At 39.9% G+C, this 16635-nt stretch overlaps 1 protein-coding gene across 3 annotated transcripts in view; it reads left to right on the top strand.

The window, feature by feature from the left end:
* Positions 1-16635, top strand: part of zdhhc9 (zinc finger DHHC-type palmitoyltransferase 9) — a 151017-nt gene that overhangs the window by 1377 nt on the left and 133005 nt on the right. Inside the window, exons 1-2 of one of the 3 annotated variants that reach the window (XM_059977159.1) lie at positions 4019-6614; positions 7183-7263. In XM_059977159.1, the coding sequence (XP_059833142.1) occupies positions 7241-7263 (23 nt within the window). In that variant the 5' untranslated portion in view covers positions 4019-6614; positions 7183-7240. Of the gene's footprint in view, positions 1-4018; positions 6615-7182; positions 7264-14489; positions 15014-16635 lie in introns of those variants that run through there. The other 2 variants (XM_059977157.1, XM_059977158.1) reach the window with 2 other exon arrangements.

The following is a 16635-nucleotide window of genomic DNA, read 5'->3' as shown; positions in this document are numbered from 1 at the left end:
ATATCTGAGCATTTCATATCTCCTCTCCTGTACTCAAAGTAATCACACGAATAGGGGAGGGTCTCAGGTCTCATTGTAACCTGTTGGTTATTTGTATAGCACAACATTGTGGGCCGTAGGGCCTGTGAAAGTGCTATAGATTTCTGTGTTCTATTTTCCTTCAAAATATCTGAAAAAGAGCAGCAGGTTCAAATTCCCATAATAAACCTGAATAACCTTATAAAGGAATTTCATTTGATATAAAACTTAATTTTTTATAGACCTGAAGTATCCTCCTTATTGCTATCTGTAGATGCTGCCTGACCTGCTGAATTCCTCCAGCATTTTTATGCATTATTTTACAAGGGTTTGATGTTGAAGAAAAAGTTAGTTCAACAGTTAAAACTTTGGTGCTTGAAACATCTGCAGTGGGAACAATAAAGAGCAACAGAGACAAAACTAACATAAGTGCTGAAGTTGTGACAGCATTGAGAGTTTAAACACTTTATATTTATTGCAGTGATCTGCCTTTTGATGATCACATGTTATTGGAGCATGAGCAAGCTTCAGAAAAAAAGTCATTGTTTTAGAAACACTGCCTTTCGTATTTCAACCAACAATGAAACTCCTGTCATTAGACTTATCATATATTGATAAGGTTCTGTCAACCCTAAGCCTTTTTCAAGGATCATCACCTTGTTGTGGTGGACTGGCTTGTCAGTTCCTGAGATCCCTAAGGGCAATGCCTTCTGGAGCTTAGCACCTGGTAGGGTCACCTATGGCAGTAAGGACAAGTTCCAGACAAAGAGCAATACGACCAAGACCTGGAGCTGGTGGAAGCTGATGAGATATCACAATGGAAGTGAAGGAAGAGGAAGGCTGCAGCAGTGAAAGGTCCCCAGTCCCACTGGTCCCAGGCCCCAATCTGTAAAAGAGCATGCGGTGGCCATCCATGCATCAGCCTGACCTTGTTAAATAAAGTTATACACAGGCATTCTCCATTAAGGGAACAACCCCTTAGGAAAACATAATACTTGACTTGAGTGATTGCACTACTACCTCTATCGTTAGTGCTAATGATCCCACCCCTGAATGTAGTCTAAAGGTCAGATATTCACTGCATGATGCCATGAGCTACTACAAGGAAAGATGCTCCATAATTAACCAACAAATCTTAGAAAATTTGTGTTTTTGTTCTAAATTGGAAGTGTTGACAGAATTATGGGTTGTTACCTTGCTTATCTACTTTATTGACACGTTCAAAAACTACCTTGATGCTAGTACTCATAAACTAGGCTACTTGCTGTTTTTGTTTCAACAGTGTACTTTTTTCTATGTCACTTTTGCTTTAGAAAATGTAGTCACTTTAAAATGCAACATTCTTCACAGATTTCCCAAACTGCCAAACAACACAATTAGCACTGGCAACTTGCTAATCAAATTTAAATGAGACCCAAGCATCAAACAAAACAAACAGTATTTTGCTTATGTGGAGCAGAAGTAGCAGTCAATTTGTATTCCTCTTCTTTATCAATCCCTAGACTGTAGAATAACTTGCTTTCACTCCATTTGTTTATGTTTGGAAGAGACTGATGTGACCCATATGAAAACTGTGGACTCTTCCATGGGCTAAATGGTGGGTGGTGAGCTCCTCCTGCCAAATGCACAGTGATTTTCTTTGTTCCCAATGTAAGGACTTGAGGTTTTTGATATCAACTATTTCTTTGCTATTCTGAATGGTCAGGGCCAAGGATTCTCAAGAACTAGTGGTGATATTGCACTTTATCAAGGAAAGTGAGCAAATTCCTTACTTCTATCCTTTGTCAACCTTGTAATCTCTTCCCATAACAGAGCTTGGAATATATTGTGTTGGGGTACTGGTGTTGGGCATAAGAATTACATGGCCCAATGGAATGGAATGTAATTAGGGCATCAGTGAGGGGGATATTCACCTGAGAGATAATACTGATACTGGTTCACTTATTCTTAAATTGAATTTTGAAAGATTTTTTTGCAGACGGCATAGGTAGTATCTATCCCGTGCTGTAGGAAGACTGGGAACCGAAAAACAGGAAGCCAGGGATCACTACTGCCTAGCAGATGATCAGTTTAGTGTGTGGTTGTAGAGATCAACCTGTTTTGCCTACTCAATATATCATACATGTGAAAGTTGGTCTCATGGTACTTGTATAGTATTAATTCTTTAATGTGTCAGATAATTTCTGAAACTGCAGCAAGATCTTCAGTGAATAGAACTTTAAAATGTGCACTTGGAAAGCTACTGATAACTTGTTTCAAAATTAGATGCCCACCCTGACTTTGTCAGATGGATAACGACATATTCAACAACTTTTATTTATAAAGTAATTCCAAATGCTACATAATTCCTGATAAACTGGGTTCAAATATGAAGGATTTCACAAAATGATTTAGATAGCTGTCACTACTGATAGTGCAAATAGCAAGAAAAGGCTACTGCAGGCAGAATCACTGATTCTGGCACATCTAAGAAGTCCAAGAGTGAAGAAAGAAAATAAAATGAAGTCAAATGAATATCAGGTCTCAACGAGCTAAAGCTGTTTCATCTTCAACCTTAAACCTTGTGAATTTATGAAAGTTGGCAGCAATGGCAAGAACTGTTGATCAGGAATTTATTTTTTGTCATTCATTTGGTTGCATTACAGGGAAATAATTGACTTGCCTCACGCCACATCCCTTGAGATCAATGGTACTCAACCTGAACATGCCATGACAATATTCCCTATTATATTCTCCCTATCCTTTCTACTCGGCTTGCCTGAACAAAAGACCTATCCTTGACACCTTAAGCTGATGTGTAATTACTGCCAGAGCAAAATACTCCCTGACCTCAATTGAGCCTTTTACCTTACTCTACCCTATTTCAGGATGTACACAGTTTCTAAGATTCATTCTCCTCATTTGTCATTTACCACTCCCATCACTTTTGGAGATCTGAATCATGATGTTCTTTGTTTTACAGACATTGACAACTCAAGCAAATGGCCATTGTTTATTAACGAACTTTGGTGGTATTGTTTAACTTTATCTTGAGCCAAAGGATTAAATTATTTTCGAGCAAATGCATGGGCATTCACACACAAACACCCTCCAGCACAAGAATAATGTTCTCTACAGATCAAAAGTACTGAGATTAGTTATCATGGCTAATTTCTGTTCCATGTACTATCAATTCAATTAATATAAAAATGAAATTGACAGGGGGATTATGCTTCTCTCCCCCCACCCCACCCTTAGTATTGTACTGGACAAAATCTTCATCCATTCATTGACTATATTTCTCCAAATGTTTTCCTGCAATTAGAACTCACCATGTGTTGGAAAATTAATGTGAGAGTTGCATGAGATTTATATCAATTGCTTGCTATAGTTGAAAATTTCACTTAGCTCTGTATACTGAACTGTGATCAAAATGATTTAGTTTAATTTCTTGGTGGTCTGATCTATTTACAGCTATTAAGATTACAAAGTCAGAAGTACTAAGACTAATAAATACTGGAGATATTTAACAAGTTAGACAGTATCTATAGACAAAGAAACAAAGTCAACAATTCAGGTTGATGATATTTTATCAGAATCTATAACATTTACTCTAAGCAACACACACAGAGTGCTGGAGGAACTTGGTAGGCCAAGCAGCAACTATGGAAAAGAGTACAGGCGACATTTCAGGCTGAGACCCTGCAGCCTGGCCTGCTGAGTTCCTCCAGCATTTTGTTTGTGATGCTTGGATTTATAGTATCTGCAGATTCTCATGTTTGTGAACGCTTACTCTATTTGTCTCTATACAGATGCTGAGTGACCTCCGGCATTTTCAGTTTTTTCAGAGTTTTAGCATCTGCAATCTTTTTACTTCTAAGATGTAATAGTGAGTTCTAACAAGTTTTATTGAATGCTATTCACTTAATTTAAGATTCACATTATGAATAACAAAAGATATTCCAAGGGTGGTTTATGACGGAGAGCTTTGAACAAAGTATTTTACCAGTTAGTTCATGTGGCAAATTATTTAACAGCTACAGTAATACCAATACCAAAACTGTTAATCTCTGTGTTGTGATTAACCTGCCTGAGACTAAGTACTCCTTTTCTCTCATATCAAGAGATCCATTTGATCATTGATAACACTGAGGAACTAAGACTTCCATTTTATTAAATCCTCCTATATATAAACAATGTTTTATTTTCCAGTGGCATTTACAGTTTCATCTTTAAATATTGAGTTGACAGTGCACCTTTTCCACCTAAGGGGAATAACTTTAAAACAAAATCTCAGTTTGCATATGAACTTTGCCCACAATGGGGTCATCTTTATTCAAGAAATGGGAGTGATAATTGGTTTATATTTGTCTCAGAATGTCACATTAGTCACAGATACGCAGAGGGTTGTTGTTTCCTTCCATACAGATGCTGCATGACCTACTGAGTATCTCCAGCATTTTCTGTTATTTCAGATTTCCAGCATCTGCATGTTTTAAAATATATTTGTGGGCTAAGTTCTTCTTCTTTCTCCTCAAGGAGCAGTTTTTGCAGACAGACATACATACTTCATTGATATATGGAAATAATAATAATAACACTGATAGTAATCAGGTGCAACTACAATAGTCTTTGCAATTAAGAAGTCTGTTAACTTGCAATTTGCACTTGTGCATGAGGAAGTTGACTCATCAAGAACATTAATGCTTAGGAAAAAAAGCTGAGGTAAAGGAAGAACTTACATTAGTAAATTCTCAGACACCAGCGATATAATGTCCAAATCTATCATTATTATATACCGTTTGAATAGATAATTGTAGTCTATTTACTGAAGTCTTTTTGGTCTTTTGTGAAGCTAGAATAGATTTGGTCTAATTGCAAAAGTGGAAAGCTATTTATAAAATTAATTAGGGGTTTCAACAGTGCATGCTTTTATAGAGAAGTTGACACAGCCCATCTGACTCATTGTAATGGACCAGTCTTAACTACTCCCTTGTTGATTGGAAAAAAGTGAATGTAGCTGGTGGAAGAAATCTCTAACGTGCTGCTCTCTCTTACACTATTATTATTAAGAACACATTAATTGAAAATGAGTATTAATATCATAAAACAGTTCAAAAGCAAGTTTATGTTGGAACACGGAAAGTAAACAGCAAATTCACTTCCTGAAGCAACAAGTCTACAGTGGATGCCATTTCATTGACTCTTCACACAAACCTGGAACATCTGGACAGCAAAGATGCATACATCAGGATGCTCTTCATTGATTACAGTGCAGCATTTAATACCACCATCTCCTCAAAACTAATCAATAGACTCCAAGACTGATCGACAAGAGCCTCAACATCCCTTTATGTAATTGAATCCTGGATTTCCTCACTTGCTGACTGCAATCGGTTCGGATTGGCAAAAATATCTCCTCCGCAATCTCCATCTGCACAGGAGTACCACAGGGATGTGTCCTCAGCCCCCTGCTCTACTTGCTTTACATCTAGAACTGTGTGGCTAAGTACAGCTCCAAAACCATATATAAGTTTGCTGATGTCGCCACTATTGTGGGCCATATCAAAGGTGGTGATCAGTATACAGGAGGGAGATGAAAATTTGGCTGAGTGGTGTAATAATAACAACCCCTCACTCAATGTTAGTAATACCATGGAACTGAATGTAGACTTCAGGAGAAGGAAACTAGAGGTCCATGACCCAGTACTCATCAGAGGATTGCAGGTGGAGACTGTCAGTAACTTTAAATTCCTGGGTGTAACTATCTCAGAGGACCTGTCCTGGAACCATCATATAAATATAATTGCAAAGAAAGCCCCTACCTCCTCAGGAGTCTGCGGAGAATCGGCATGTCATGAAAACCTTGGCAAATGTCTATAGATGTGTGGTGGAAAGTGCTGATTAGCTGCATTACAGCCTAGTATGGGAACACTAATGCCTTTGAGTGGAAAATCCTACAAGAGGTAGTAGATTCAGCCCAGTACATCACAGGTAATGCCCTCCCAACTATTGAGTACATATACTTGAAACGTCCCCGTAGAAAAGCAGCTTTCATCATCAATGATCCTCATGATCCAGGCCATCAAGTAGAAGGTACAAGGGCCTCGGGACTTACACCACCAGGCTCAAGAACAGTTACTATCCTCAACCATCAGGTTCTTGAACAAAAGTGGATAACTACACTCATTATATTTCTGGTGTTCCTACAACCAATGGTCTCACTTTAGTAACTCTTATCTTATTAGTTCTTCCTCTTATTATTTATTGCTATTTATTTATATTTGCATTTACATGGTTTGTTGTTCATTGATCCTGTTTATAGTTACTGTTTTATTGATTTTCAGGAAAAAGAAATCTCAGGTTTGTATGTGGTAACATTTATGTTTTTGTTGAGTGCCATTGAATTGTCATTGACTAATGGCAACCCTATGGATTGTATAGTTGTCCATAGGGTGTCTGTGGCAAGATACAGAAGAGATTGCCAGGCCTTTCTACTGTACAGAGACTGCAGCTGTGCAGGTTGGGACGCAGCCAGATTCAAACTCAGGACCATCTACCTCAAAGTCAAGTGCTGATGCCATTACACCAGCAGCCGACCTAAATTCAGAGGACAAGTAAGTATAAATTTCACCTTGAACTTTGCAATGGTTATCAGAACCAACCAAATATGGATTACAGTCAGATGAGTCGCATTCTCAAAGACCAAACTTAATTATAAGCCAGGGATAAAAACATAATAAATAGAAGCCTTTTGTTGCACAAATGTTGTTACTTTTTAAAGAAATATACATTATTTCTGTTTTTGCACTATTTTTAATGTATTCAAAAATATATACATATACACATACACAGCTGTAGTTATTTATTTATTTATCTTTCTATATTATCATGTATTGCATTGAACTGCTAAGCTAACAATTTTCACAACATATGCCGGTGATAGTAAACCTTACTCTGATTCTGTTGCTGATCATGGCTGAACTCTTGCATTGGAACCATTTTTTCTCCAAATGCCATATTCTTTGACTGTTCCAATCTTCAAAAATCAATTGGTTGTTTCCTTGAATATGCATAGTGATTAAGCCTCCACATCCATACTGGGCTGTGATCTTCAAAGATTCCCTATTGTCTGAGTGAGGAATTTCTCATTTTCATGCTACATGGCCAACTTTTTGTTTTCAGGTTGTGATCACTGGTTCTGGACTAGACAGGCAGGAAAACTATCTACTGTGTATCTACCATGCCATGCCCCTTAAGGTTAAGGTATGTTTCAATGACATATGAAGAAATACTGGATATGATCCAGTAATTTTTTTCCATCAATCTTGAAGTGGGACAAATTATTTGATCTCCCTGTGGTGGTCCCATTTAAATGGAATGGCAAGGAACTCCTTTGGTAGTTTGCTTTTAACGAAAATAGAAACATTGAGCATTTTTAAAGCTGACATCATGTGCTCAATGGGTGCTAGTGGTTTTCTGAGGCCTAATCAAACTATTATATTGAAGAATCTTGAATTTCAACCAGTATACCTGGTGACTAATTGCAACATGTAACTCTCCCAGTCAGTAGAAAGTATGCATGACTGTAATTGTGTGAAAGCAATGTAAATTGTTTTTAAATTTATCATCATGGGCGGAATGGATGATAGTGACACCAATGTTGATTTAAAGTCAAAATAAGTGACACTATGAAAATCATGCCATCTTTGTTACTAGAATAATTTTTATTTATACAACTTTTTTGCTACAAATATTATTACAAACTATGAGAAGAAATTACCAGGGAATACTGTCCCTCAAATGGTAATGATCCATATGCACATAGAAAAATCAATAATGCAATGTTTTGCACTGAGGACAAGTTGCATTGTATGATCATATTTATCATATCTAACCATTAGGATTTAGGGTCATCACAATACCAATATTCCAATTTCAAATAGAGTCTAGCACTACTACAACTGTTACCATTTTGTACAGCTCTTATCGAATAGGCATTAACCTTGTGTTCCGAATTCACCTTGAAATTGAATGATTCAAGATGATGCTAAGCTGCGGTCTCCATCGAGGTTGTGGCTTAGTTGATTTTTAGGTTTTTTTATGTTTGTAGGGATGGTTTTTGGACCAGAGAGGGTAGTTAGGGACCAGGTTAGGGTTTAGGAACAGACATGTGGAGGAATTAGAGGATGGGCCAGAGCCTAAGGCTTTGTTCCATGTTCAAAGGTCAGCGACATGGTTATGGTCAGGTGTCTGGCTAGCAGACCAGTGAGGATGAGGGGTAGAATTATTGGTGTGTTCTGGGATCAAAGTTCCACGCAGGCAGGAGAAATGACGCAGTGACCCTCGAATACGCGAATTGCGAGACAGTAATTTGCGGCCTAGTGTTCAGAGTACTGTCATTGTTGAATCCGGAGCTTGACTGTTGTCCTCATTGATTGTCATTGGTGAGTCCTGGGTTGATACTGAGCATCCAGATCAAAGCCCGAAGGTCCAGAAGTCGAGGTGTGATGGTCAGAACCTTGAGTCTCCAAGTCTCTGCAAGTCCACAGGGAAGTTGAAGACTGAATGTCTGTGAATCCACAGGTCCGCTGGAGACTAGTGTGAAGGAGGAACGGGGTTTGTTTTGTTATTGTAGCTTTGTCAATTGGTATTTTTGATTTGTTGTGCTCCTTGTTAATCTGCCCTGAAAGGTGAGCTTGTTATGATTGCACAAGAATATGTGGCAACACTTATGGGCTCCCCACCCCCATGCTTGTCATGACAGCACCCTGATGACTCCACCAGGAGTTAAGGGGGCATGCGCACGCACACACACACACACACACCCACACACACACACACACACCCACACACACACACACACACACACACCCACACCCACGTGCACACACACACACACGTGCACACACACACCCACACACACACACACACACACACACACACACACACACACACACACCCACGTGCACATCCTCAGGTTGGTTGTTAACACAAACAAGGTATTAAATCTATATAGGTCATAGTAGTAGAGGTATTTGAATGTAATATGGCACTGATGAAAGGCAACAAACCAGAACAGTGATCACTCTCAAACATTATCCCTGTCTCCAAGTCTGGATCCCTCACGAAGACAGATAACAACCACGGTATCAGCTTGAACTGCATCTTAGCAAAGCTGTACAATCAGATGATCTTGAACAGGATTCGTATCACCATTGACCCTGAGCTAAGATTCAATCAGAATGGTTTTCGGCAGAAGCTCACAACAGTAATGCAAATACTTGCTCTCCATAGAATCATCAAGGAAATCAAGAAGAACAACCTACAGCCGTGCTTACTTTCATTGATTTTCACAAAGCTTTTGACTCCATTCACTGAGGTAAAATGCTGAAGATCTTGAAAGCTTACAGAGTGCCAGACCATCTATTGAGAGCAATAGAGTTCAGCTATACTGAGACCACGGCAAAAGTTGTATCACCAGACGGAGAAACAGCAGTGTTTGAGCTCCTGGCTGGTGTGCTGCAAGGAGACACTCTGGTGTTATGCTCACAGATCTCGATTTTGCAGATGACATAGTCCTGCTCTCTGACCAGATGGAGGAAGCACAGCAGCTACTGATAAAAGTGGAAATTGAATGCAACAAAGTTGGACTTCACCTAAATGCTAAAAAGAGAGAGTACATGGCGTTCAACTGCGACGAAGGTAGTCTCAAGACTGTAAAGAATTATAGCATTAAGAAAGTCTTAGACCTTAAGTACCTTGGGTCAAGAATGATGAGTTTGGAGAAGGACATAAATACAGGGAAGGCGCTGGCGTGGAGGGCTATGAATGACGTGAAGGGAATCTGGAGGTTGAACCTGACCAGAGGGCTCAAAAAGAGGATCTTCATAGCAGTCAGAGTTCCTTCTCACATACAGATGTGAGACGTGGACACTCACCAAGACCATGCGAAAGTCACTAGATGGTTGCTATACACGAATGCTCCGGATGGCTCTGATGTGAGTTGGCAACAGCACATGACGAACGTCGAGCTCTGTGACGACCTAACGATGCTCACTACTAAAATCGAGGTGAGAAGACTGCAACTAGCAGGGCACTGTCTACACCACCCTGAGCTACCTGCCAGCCTAGTCATCACATGGGAGCCCAAGCGTGGGAGGGTGAACCCCGGGCGCCCTCCCAAGACTATGGTCAACACGCTCCTAGAAGATAGCAGCGCAGCTAATGTAGATGAACTGAACACACTGATGAAGGAGAGGGAGGAATGGAGAGTCCGTCATCATGCCCAACGCTGGCCCCCTAGGCCTGAGTCAACATAGTAGTAGTACTTGAATGTGGCTCAGTATTTTATCTGAACATGGCCATTGCCTATGGTATTTTTTTTCTCTTCATATTTTGCCAACAAACATACTTTCAGTCCATCTCTGTGTAACTTGGATCTTGGACTTCTTGACAGAAAGACTACAGTCAGTCTGTGTTGATAGCAACATCTTTAGCTCCATCATGCTGAGCTCCAGCGAAGCCCAGGGCCAAGTGCTCAGCCCCCTGGTGACACATCACTGTACTGCTAGTTCTAGCTCAAGCTGAATCATGAAGTTTGCTGATGATGAAACAGTGGTTGGCGTCATCAACAACGATGATGAGACGACGTACAGAGAGGAGACAGAGCAGTTGGTAGAATGGTGTGAGCACAGCAGCTTAAATTTCAATGTGGATAAGACTAAAGTGATGATTGTGGACTTTAGGCAGGTACAGGCTCACCACTCATCACTGCACACACATGGCTCCTCCATGGAGACACAAGCACCAAGTTTCTCAGAGTGCACATAACAGACAATCTTAGCTTGTCCCTGAACACCACCTCTTTAGTCAAGAATGCACAGCAGCTTCTCTGTGTGACCTGAGGAGATTGAGGCGAGCAAAGCCCCCCCCCCCCACCCCCATTCTAACCAATTTTTTACAGGACCACCCTTGAAAGTATCCTGACCAGCTGCATCACTATCTGGTATCTGGTACAGGAACTGCAAGGCATCTGACTGCAGAACCTTGCAAAGGTTTGTGAGGTCTGCTGAGAGGATCATTGGGATCTCTCTTCCACCCATCCAAGATATTTATCAGCAGTGCAGGATATGCAGGATCACTATTGGATACCAAAGGTTGAAGAGGTACAGTAAATCCAATGCATGCTGGTTGTCTCCAACTGCATACTGCACATCTATCAAACTGTGATTGAGACATGCTTTAAGCACAGTCATAGAGAATTTGCTGCCATGAATCTGATACAATTTTAGTTGGGTATGGTGAAAATGCTTTAGATGGATATAAATCATCTGCGCGTGCTCTTTTTGCCAAATGCTAAGCCTGTTTATCTGCTTATATATCATGTGCTTATGTAAATGTCAGACACAATTCAGCGTGTATCGTGCAGTTTGACAACTTTGATTAAACTTACTGTATATACCAAAGTAATCAAAATTAGAAATTCCCATTCTGTATAAATTGATATTCCTTTTACTCTTTATGTCAAATTTACTTAAAGCACCAGCAAGATAGGAACAATTACACAGAACTGATTCCAGAATTAAAAGGAAGCAAATTTCACTCAAAATATCGATATCAAGACTACCAGGGTGTTGTACCCTTACAACAGGATTAGAACATTGTAAGCAATGGATCTTGTAGTATTATTATCTTGTAGTATTATTATTAAGAAATTATCTTGTAGTATTTCTGGTTACTAATGACTTGTAGTTTACATAAAGAAACAAGTTATATTTTGCTTTTGAGAGGATACATACACTGGAAACAAACAGAAAAAGGACCTGCATTGACAGGAATTTAATACTAACTATGACCAAATGTTTGTTTTAAGGAATAGTCCTCAAAACACAACTTAAAATTCATCTGGCCCAGATGGTGTCACTGGCCCTGGCCTCAGGTCCTGTCCAGATCAGCTGGCAGGGGTATTTGCATACATTTTTAGCCTTTTGCTTCTATTTGTGGTTCCCACCTGCTTTAAGAAGACCACTGTTATCCTGGTACCTAAGAAAAACAAGATAACATGCCTTACCAACTTCCATCTAGTAGCTTTGATATCTGTCATGAAGTGCTTCGAGAGGATGATCATGGCACACATTAACTCCAGCTTTCCAGACAACCTTGACCCATTGCAGATAACTTAGTACCGAAACAGGTCTATGGTCGACATTATCTCCCTAGTCCTACATGCATGTCCAGAGCATTTGGACAGTAAAGACACCTACATCAAACTATTTATTGACTATAGCTCTGCCTTCAATATTATAATTACAAACACATTCATGACCAGACTCTGGACCCTGGGAGTCAATGCCTTACCCTGCAGATTGATCCTTGTCTTCTTGACTAACAGACTGCAATCAGCTCTGCCTCTGCCACAGTTACTCTAAAGGCTGATGCTCCACAATGCTGCCTCCTCAACCTGCTACTCTACTGACTGTATATTTGTGGCTCTGTGTCTGGATCATGCCAGTTTGCAGATGATACTACTATAGTGGGTTGTATTGCAAATAACAATGAGTTGGAGTACAGGAAGGAGCTTAGTATCAGGGTGTATGACAACATCTTTTACGTCAATGCCAGCAAGACAAGAGAGCTGGTTATTGACTTCATTAAGGGGAGTGGGGCTAGAGTGTGTGGGTGGGTGGGGTGATCTACAGGCTTCTGTCTACATCAATGGGTATTGAGATTGAGAACTTCAGATTCCTGGGAGTGAACAGCACCAACAGCCTGTCCTGGCCCAATCATTTAGATACCATGGCCAAGAAAGCTCATCAACACCTCTACTTCCTCAGAAGGCTAAAGAAATTGGCATGTACCTGTCAAACCTTACCAATGTTTATTGTTATATGTACCATAAAAAGCATCCTACTGGATGCATAACTGCTTGGTATAACAACTGATTTGCATGTGATTGCAAGATACTGCAGAGTTGTGGACATGGTTCAGCATATCACAGAACTCTCGTCTATAATTCTCACTGCCCCAGTAAAGCAGCCAGGATTATCAACAGCCCTGGAAATTCCCTCTTCTATTGGAAGGAAGATACAAAAGCCCAGAAGCAGCTACCTCCAGGCTCAAGGACAGCTTCTACCCCTCTGTTGTAAGACTATTAAATGGTTCTCATGTACAATAAGAGGAACTCTTGACCTCACAATCTACCTCGTTCATAAAAAAATCAATTGAAAAAACAATCTACCCCGTTATGATCTTGCACATTGTTGTTAACGTCCACTGCATGTTCTCTATACTTACTACACTTTATTTTGCATTGTTATTGTTTACCTTATTTGACCTCAATGCATTGTGTTATGATTTGATCTGTGTTAACAGTACACAGGACCAGCTTGTCACTGTATCTCAGTACATGTGACCATCATAAACCAATTCCAATTTAATTGATAGAAAATTGGAAAGGGAATTCTGGAACTTCTGATTCTTATTAGAATTTAGTTGAAATTATTTCCCCAGAGCTGCAACATTACATAATTCAGCTAGCCATAACTATGAGTAACAACGGATTGAGGGGGTAAAAGGACAATTGCGGTCTGAGGTTATCAGTAGCTAAATGATTGATGGTTCCTGGGCTATTTGTGGAAATAAAATGACAGGTGTAAGATAGAATTCGCGTTATAATTTCAATACCAATTCTTGGATATATCGAGAGTGGTTGGATTACGAGGGAGAATAAAAGCAGCTTGAATTGTTAATTTCAGAAACCTACATTTAAGCAGACAAATTGTTGGTTTCACGCAGATTTCTGCCGTCTGATCTCCCTTGATGCGAGTTTTTTTCAACTAACTTTTCTAGAAATTATAAATGCAAAATATAACCAAATTTAAATAATTAAAGCCCTGTTTGACGGACGGAGATGCCATAACTTCATCCCGACAATAAATTATCCCCCATACCTCAGTGCCAGAGCATTAATTGGCCATTACTTTTTTTGGCAACTAATAAATGGTTTCAAAATATACAATTTGCTTCACTTCAAACAAGCTTTTAATGCTACATTTAATTCATAGCTACTGTGCAATGTGAAAGCTTTACGCCTTTCAATGAATTCAAAGATTAATTCATTTGAAATATTGTTACAGCGAAGATAATGCCTGCATGGTGCAATTCAAACGTCTATTTTATTTCCATGTTTATTCTTAAACTTACCTGGTTCCTTTGACATTTATGTGATTCGTTTTTAACAGTGCTATTTTTAATAAACTTGATGCGGGACTTCTGGTTCTGGCTGTGTTAATCCGAACCCAGTAGCTAATAATACCCTAATATTAATAGTCTATCATTCCGCTTCCCTGTCTGCTCCCATCCCCTGTCTGCGCATGACCTGGTTAAAGACGAATTTCTACCAGTCACTGGAGCTTCGAACGATTCGGCAAAACATGAATGGGTAGCGACTCGAGAGGCGTGCGCGCTCACGTCAAGTCGAAGCCATGTATGTGCACGCGGTGAAGGAACCAGCGCGGCAGCGGGCACACGCACAACCCTCAGTTGCAAACGGGGGTGGGAAAGGGCGTGGACGACGGCGGTCTCGCCGAGCTTTCTGCGAGTGGTTCTATTGCTCAGAGATGGAGTAGCGCAGACAGAAAGAGACACACACGGTGCTGGCAGTGATAAGTAGAGTTGCAGGCAGGGTTCGCGGACGAGCAAACATTGCAAACCCGCGGACAAAGACAACCTACCTTGCAAGGTGGTTTGCAGCCAGCACATTGCGCGTAGCCATCAAGATCTGGGACTTCAAAATATCAAATTTATAAGGGATTTTACATATTTTGTTAAACAATATGATCGAAGGAATACATGCGACGAAGGGCGAAAAGAAGCCGACGCGGAAATGGCAGAAACTGCCCGGCAGAAACACGTTCTGTTGCGATGGCAGGATTATGATGGCCCGGCAGAAAGGAGTTTTCTACCTCACCGTCTTCCTCATCGTGGGAACCAGCGCGTTGTTCTTCGCGTTTGAGTAAGTAACAATGACAGATCCAATTGCTGCTTGAAGGCGTTGGAAAGATTATAACGATTTGCACCTTTGAAAGTTGCAGGAATCAGATTATTATTTAAGCTGTAAAATCGTTTATATTTGAGAGGGGAAATTGTATTTAGGGAGTAGCTTCAATCAGTATGCCATTTCTCGTTGACCACTTAGCCGCGTGTAGCTTGCGTCTGATCTCCGTGAATTTTATATCGTGTGCATACGGAGCATCCTCCGTCCTACTTGCATTGACAACCTGTCATATCTCAGGTTTTGGACGAAAACTACGTAAATAACGAATCTTTAGGGTATTTGGTTCAAGCAGTTAATTATATTTCATTTTTAATGCCTATTATAAAAATTCACCTGGTAATGCGGTGACCTTGGCTGCAATGGAGTCTTCGCGATGTTTAAAAATATACAAGAGGCACTTGTGCACTCGGTTTCGCAAAGTGTTATTTTAGTTTAATGAAATAATTAAGCCTCAAGGAACACAAAAGGATACAATGTGTATTGGGATTGGAGGACAGAAGGAGAGTTGAAGTAATGCTGATCGTGCTGACGTTTGCGATGAAATGATGCGTTTTAATTTGATTTCCTTCTTGCTGTCGCATTTGGCAAATGCAGATAAGATGGCTTTCTGACTCCTTCAATTTGAAGCAGTTACCTTATAATCGTTTCTTACAAAGCAATAATTATGTGTCTTTCATTTTAAACTTTTAAAACCGTTTCCTCAGTGTTTTAACTATCTACATTATGGTTTAAAAATACTGCCGGGGGTGTGCTGGAAGTCTTTGAATTTATTCTTGGACTATCCCAATTAATCTGGCAGGGCGATAATGAATATCTGACAATTGGCTTTCGTTTTTTAGATATGGGAGTAGGGATATGTCTGCATTTCAGAGTCAGGATTCGCGTCCTTTCTTAACCCCCCCCCCCCCCCACCCACACACACACACACACACACAAGGAGCAGTGCAGTTATCTCTAGAGGAGACAGTGGGATTTTCATGAAATGTTTTGTAGCTACAAAGCCTAATAACATTTGAAGGGACGGTTGATTTATTAATTGAATATCGTCGTCTGTGAAATTCGACCAGGTGCTTTCAGGATGGACGAAAGTATTTCTAATATTTGAATTTAAAAAAAATGCAACAGGTTCAGATGGGACCAACTTGCGAATCCTGTTGCTTGTTTTGCCAGGAGTACATAAACAGCGTGGTGGTGGGATTATACCAATGTGTTTATTTTTTTCATTTGCTTTTTGACTATTACTCAAATTATTGCTGAAAGTTTTTTTGTTTTGAAAAATAAAGGTCTGCATTTGATATAAGAAACTTAAGCCAAATTGAGTGATTCTGACTTTCATTGCAATAGTATCCTAGTCTTGATTTCTGTGGATGATGAATGGAATGAAATTATGTATATCTTGGTATTTCCCACACCATCAGATTTAGGGACAGTTATTACCTCACAACCATCAGGCTCTGGAACCAGAGTGGATATCATCATTCAGCTTCACTGGGAGCATCATTGAACTGCTCCCACAATCTATAGACTCACTAACTCATTTTCAGGGACTCTACAACTGATTTTCTTGACATTAATTGCTC

Source organism: Hypanus sabinus, chromosome 8 (genome assembly GCF_030144855.1).
Source record: "Hypanus sabinus isolate sHypSab1 chromosome 8, sHypSab1.hap1, whole genome shotgun sequence".
NCBI classification, from domain to species: Eukaryota; Metazoa; Chordata; class Chondrichthyes; order Myliobatiformes; family Dasyatidae; genus Hypanus; species Hypanus sabinus.
Note: the sequence above shows the minus strand (reverse complement) of the source record. Positions and strands in the feature narration are given on the sequence as shown.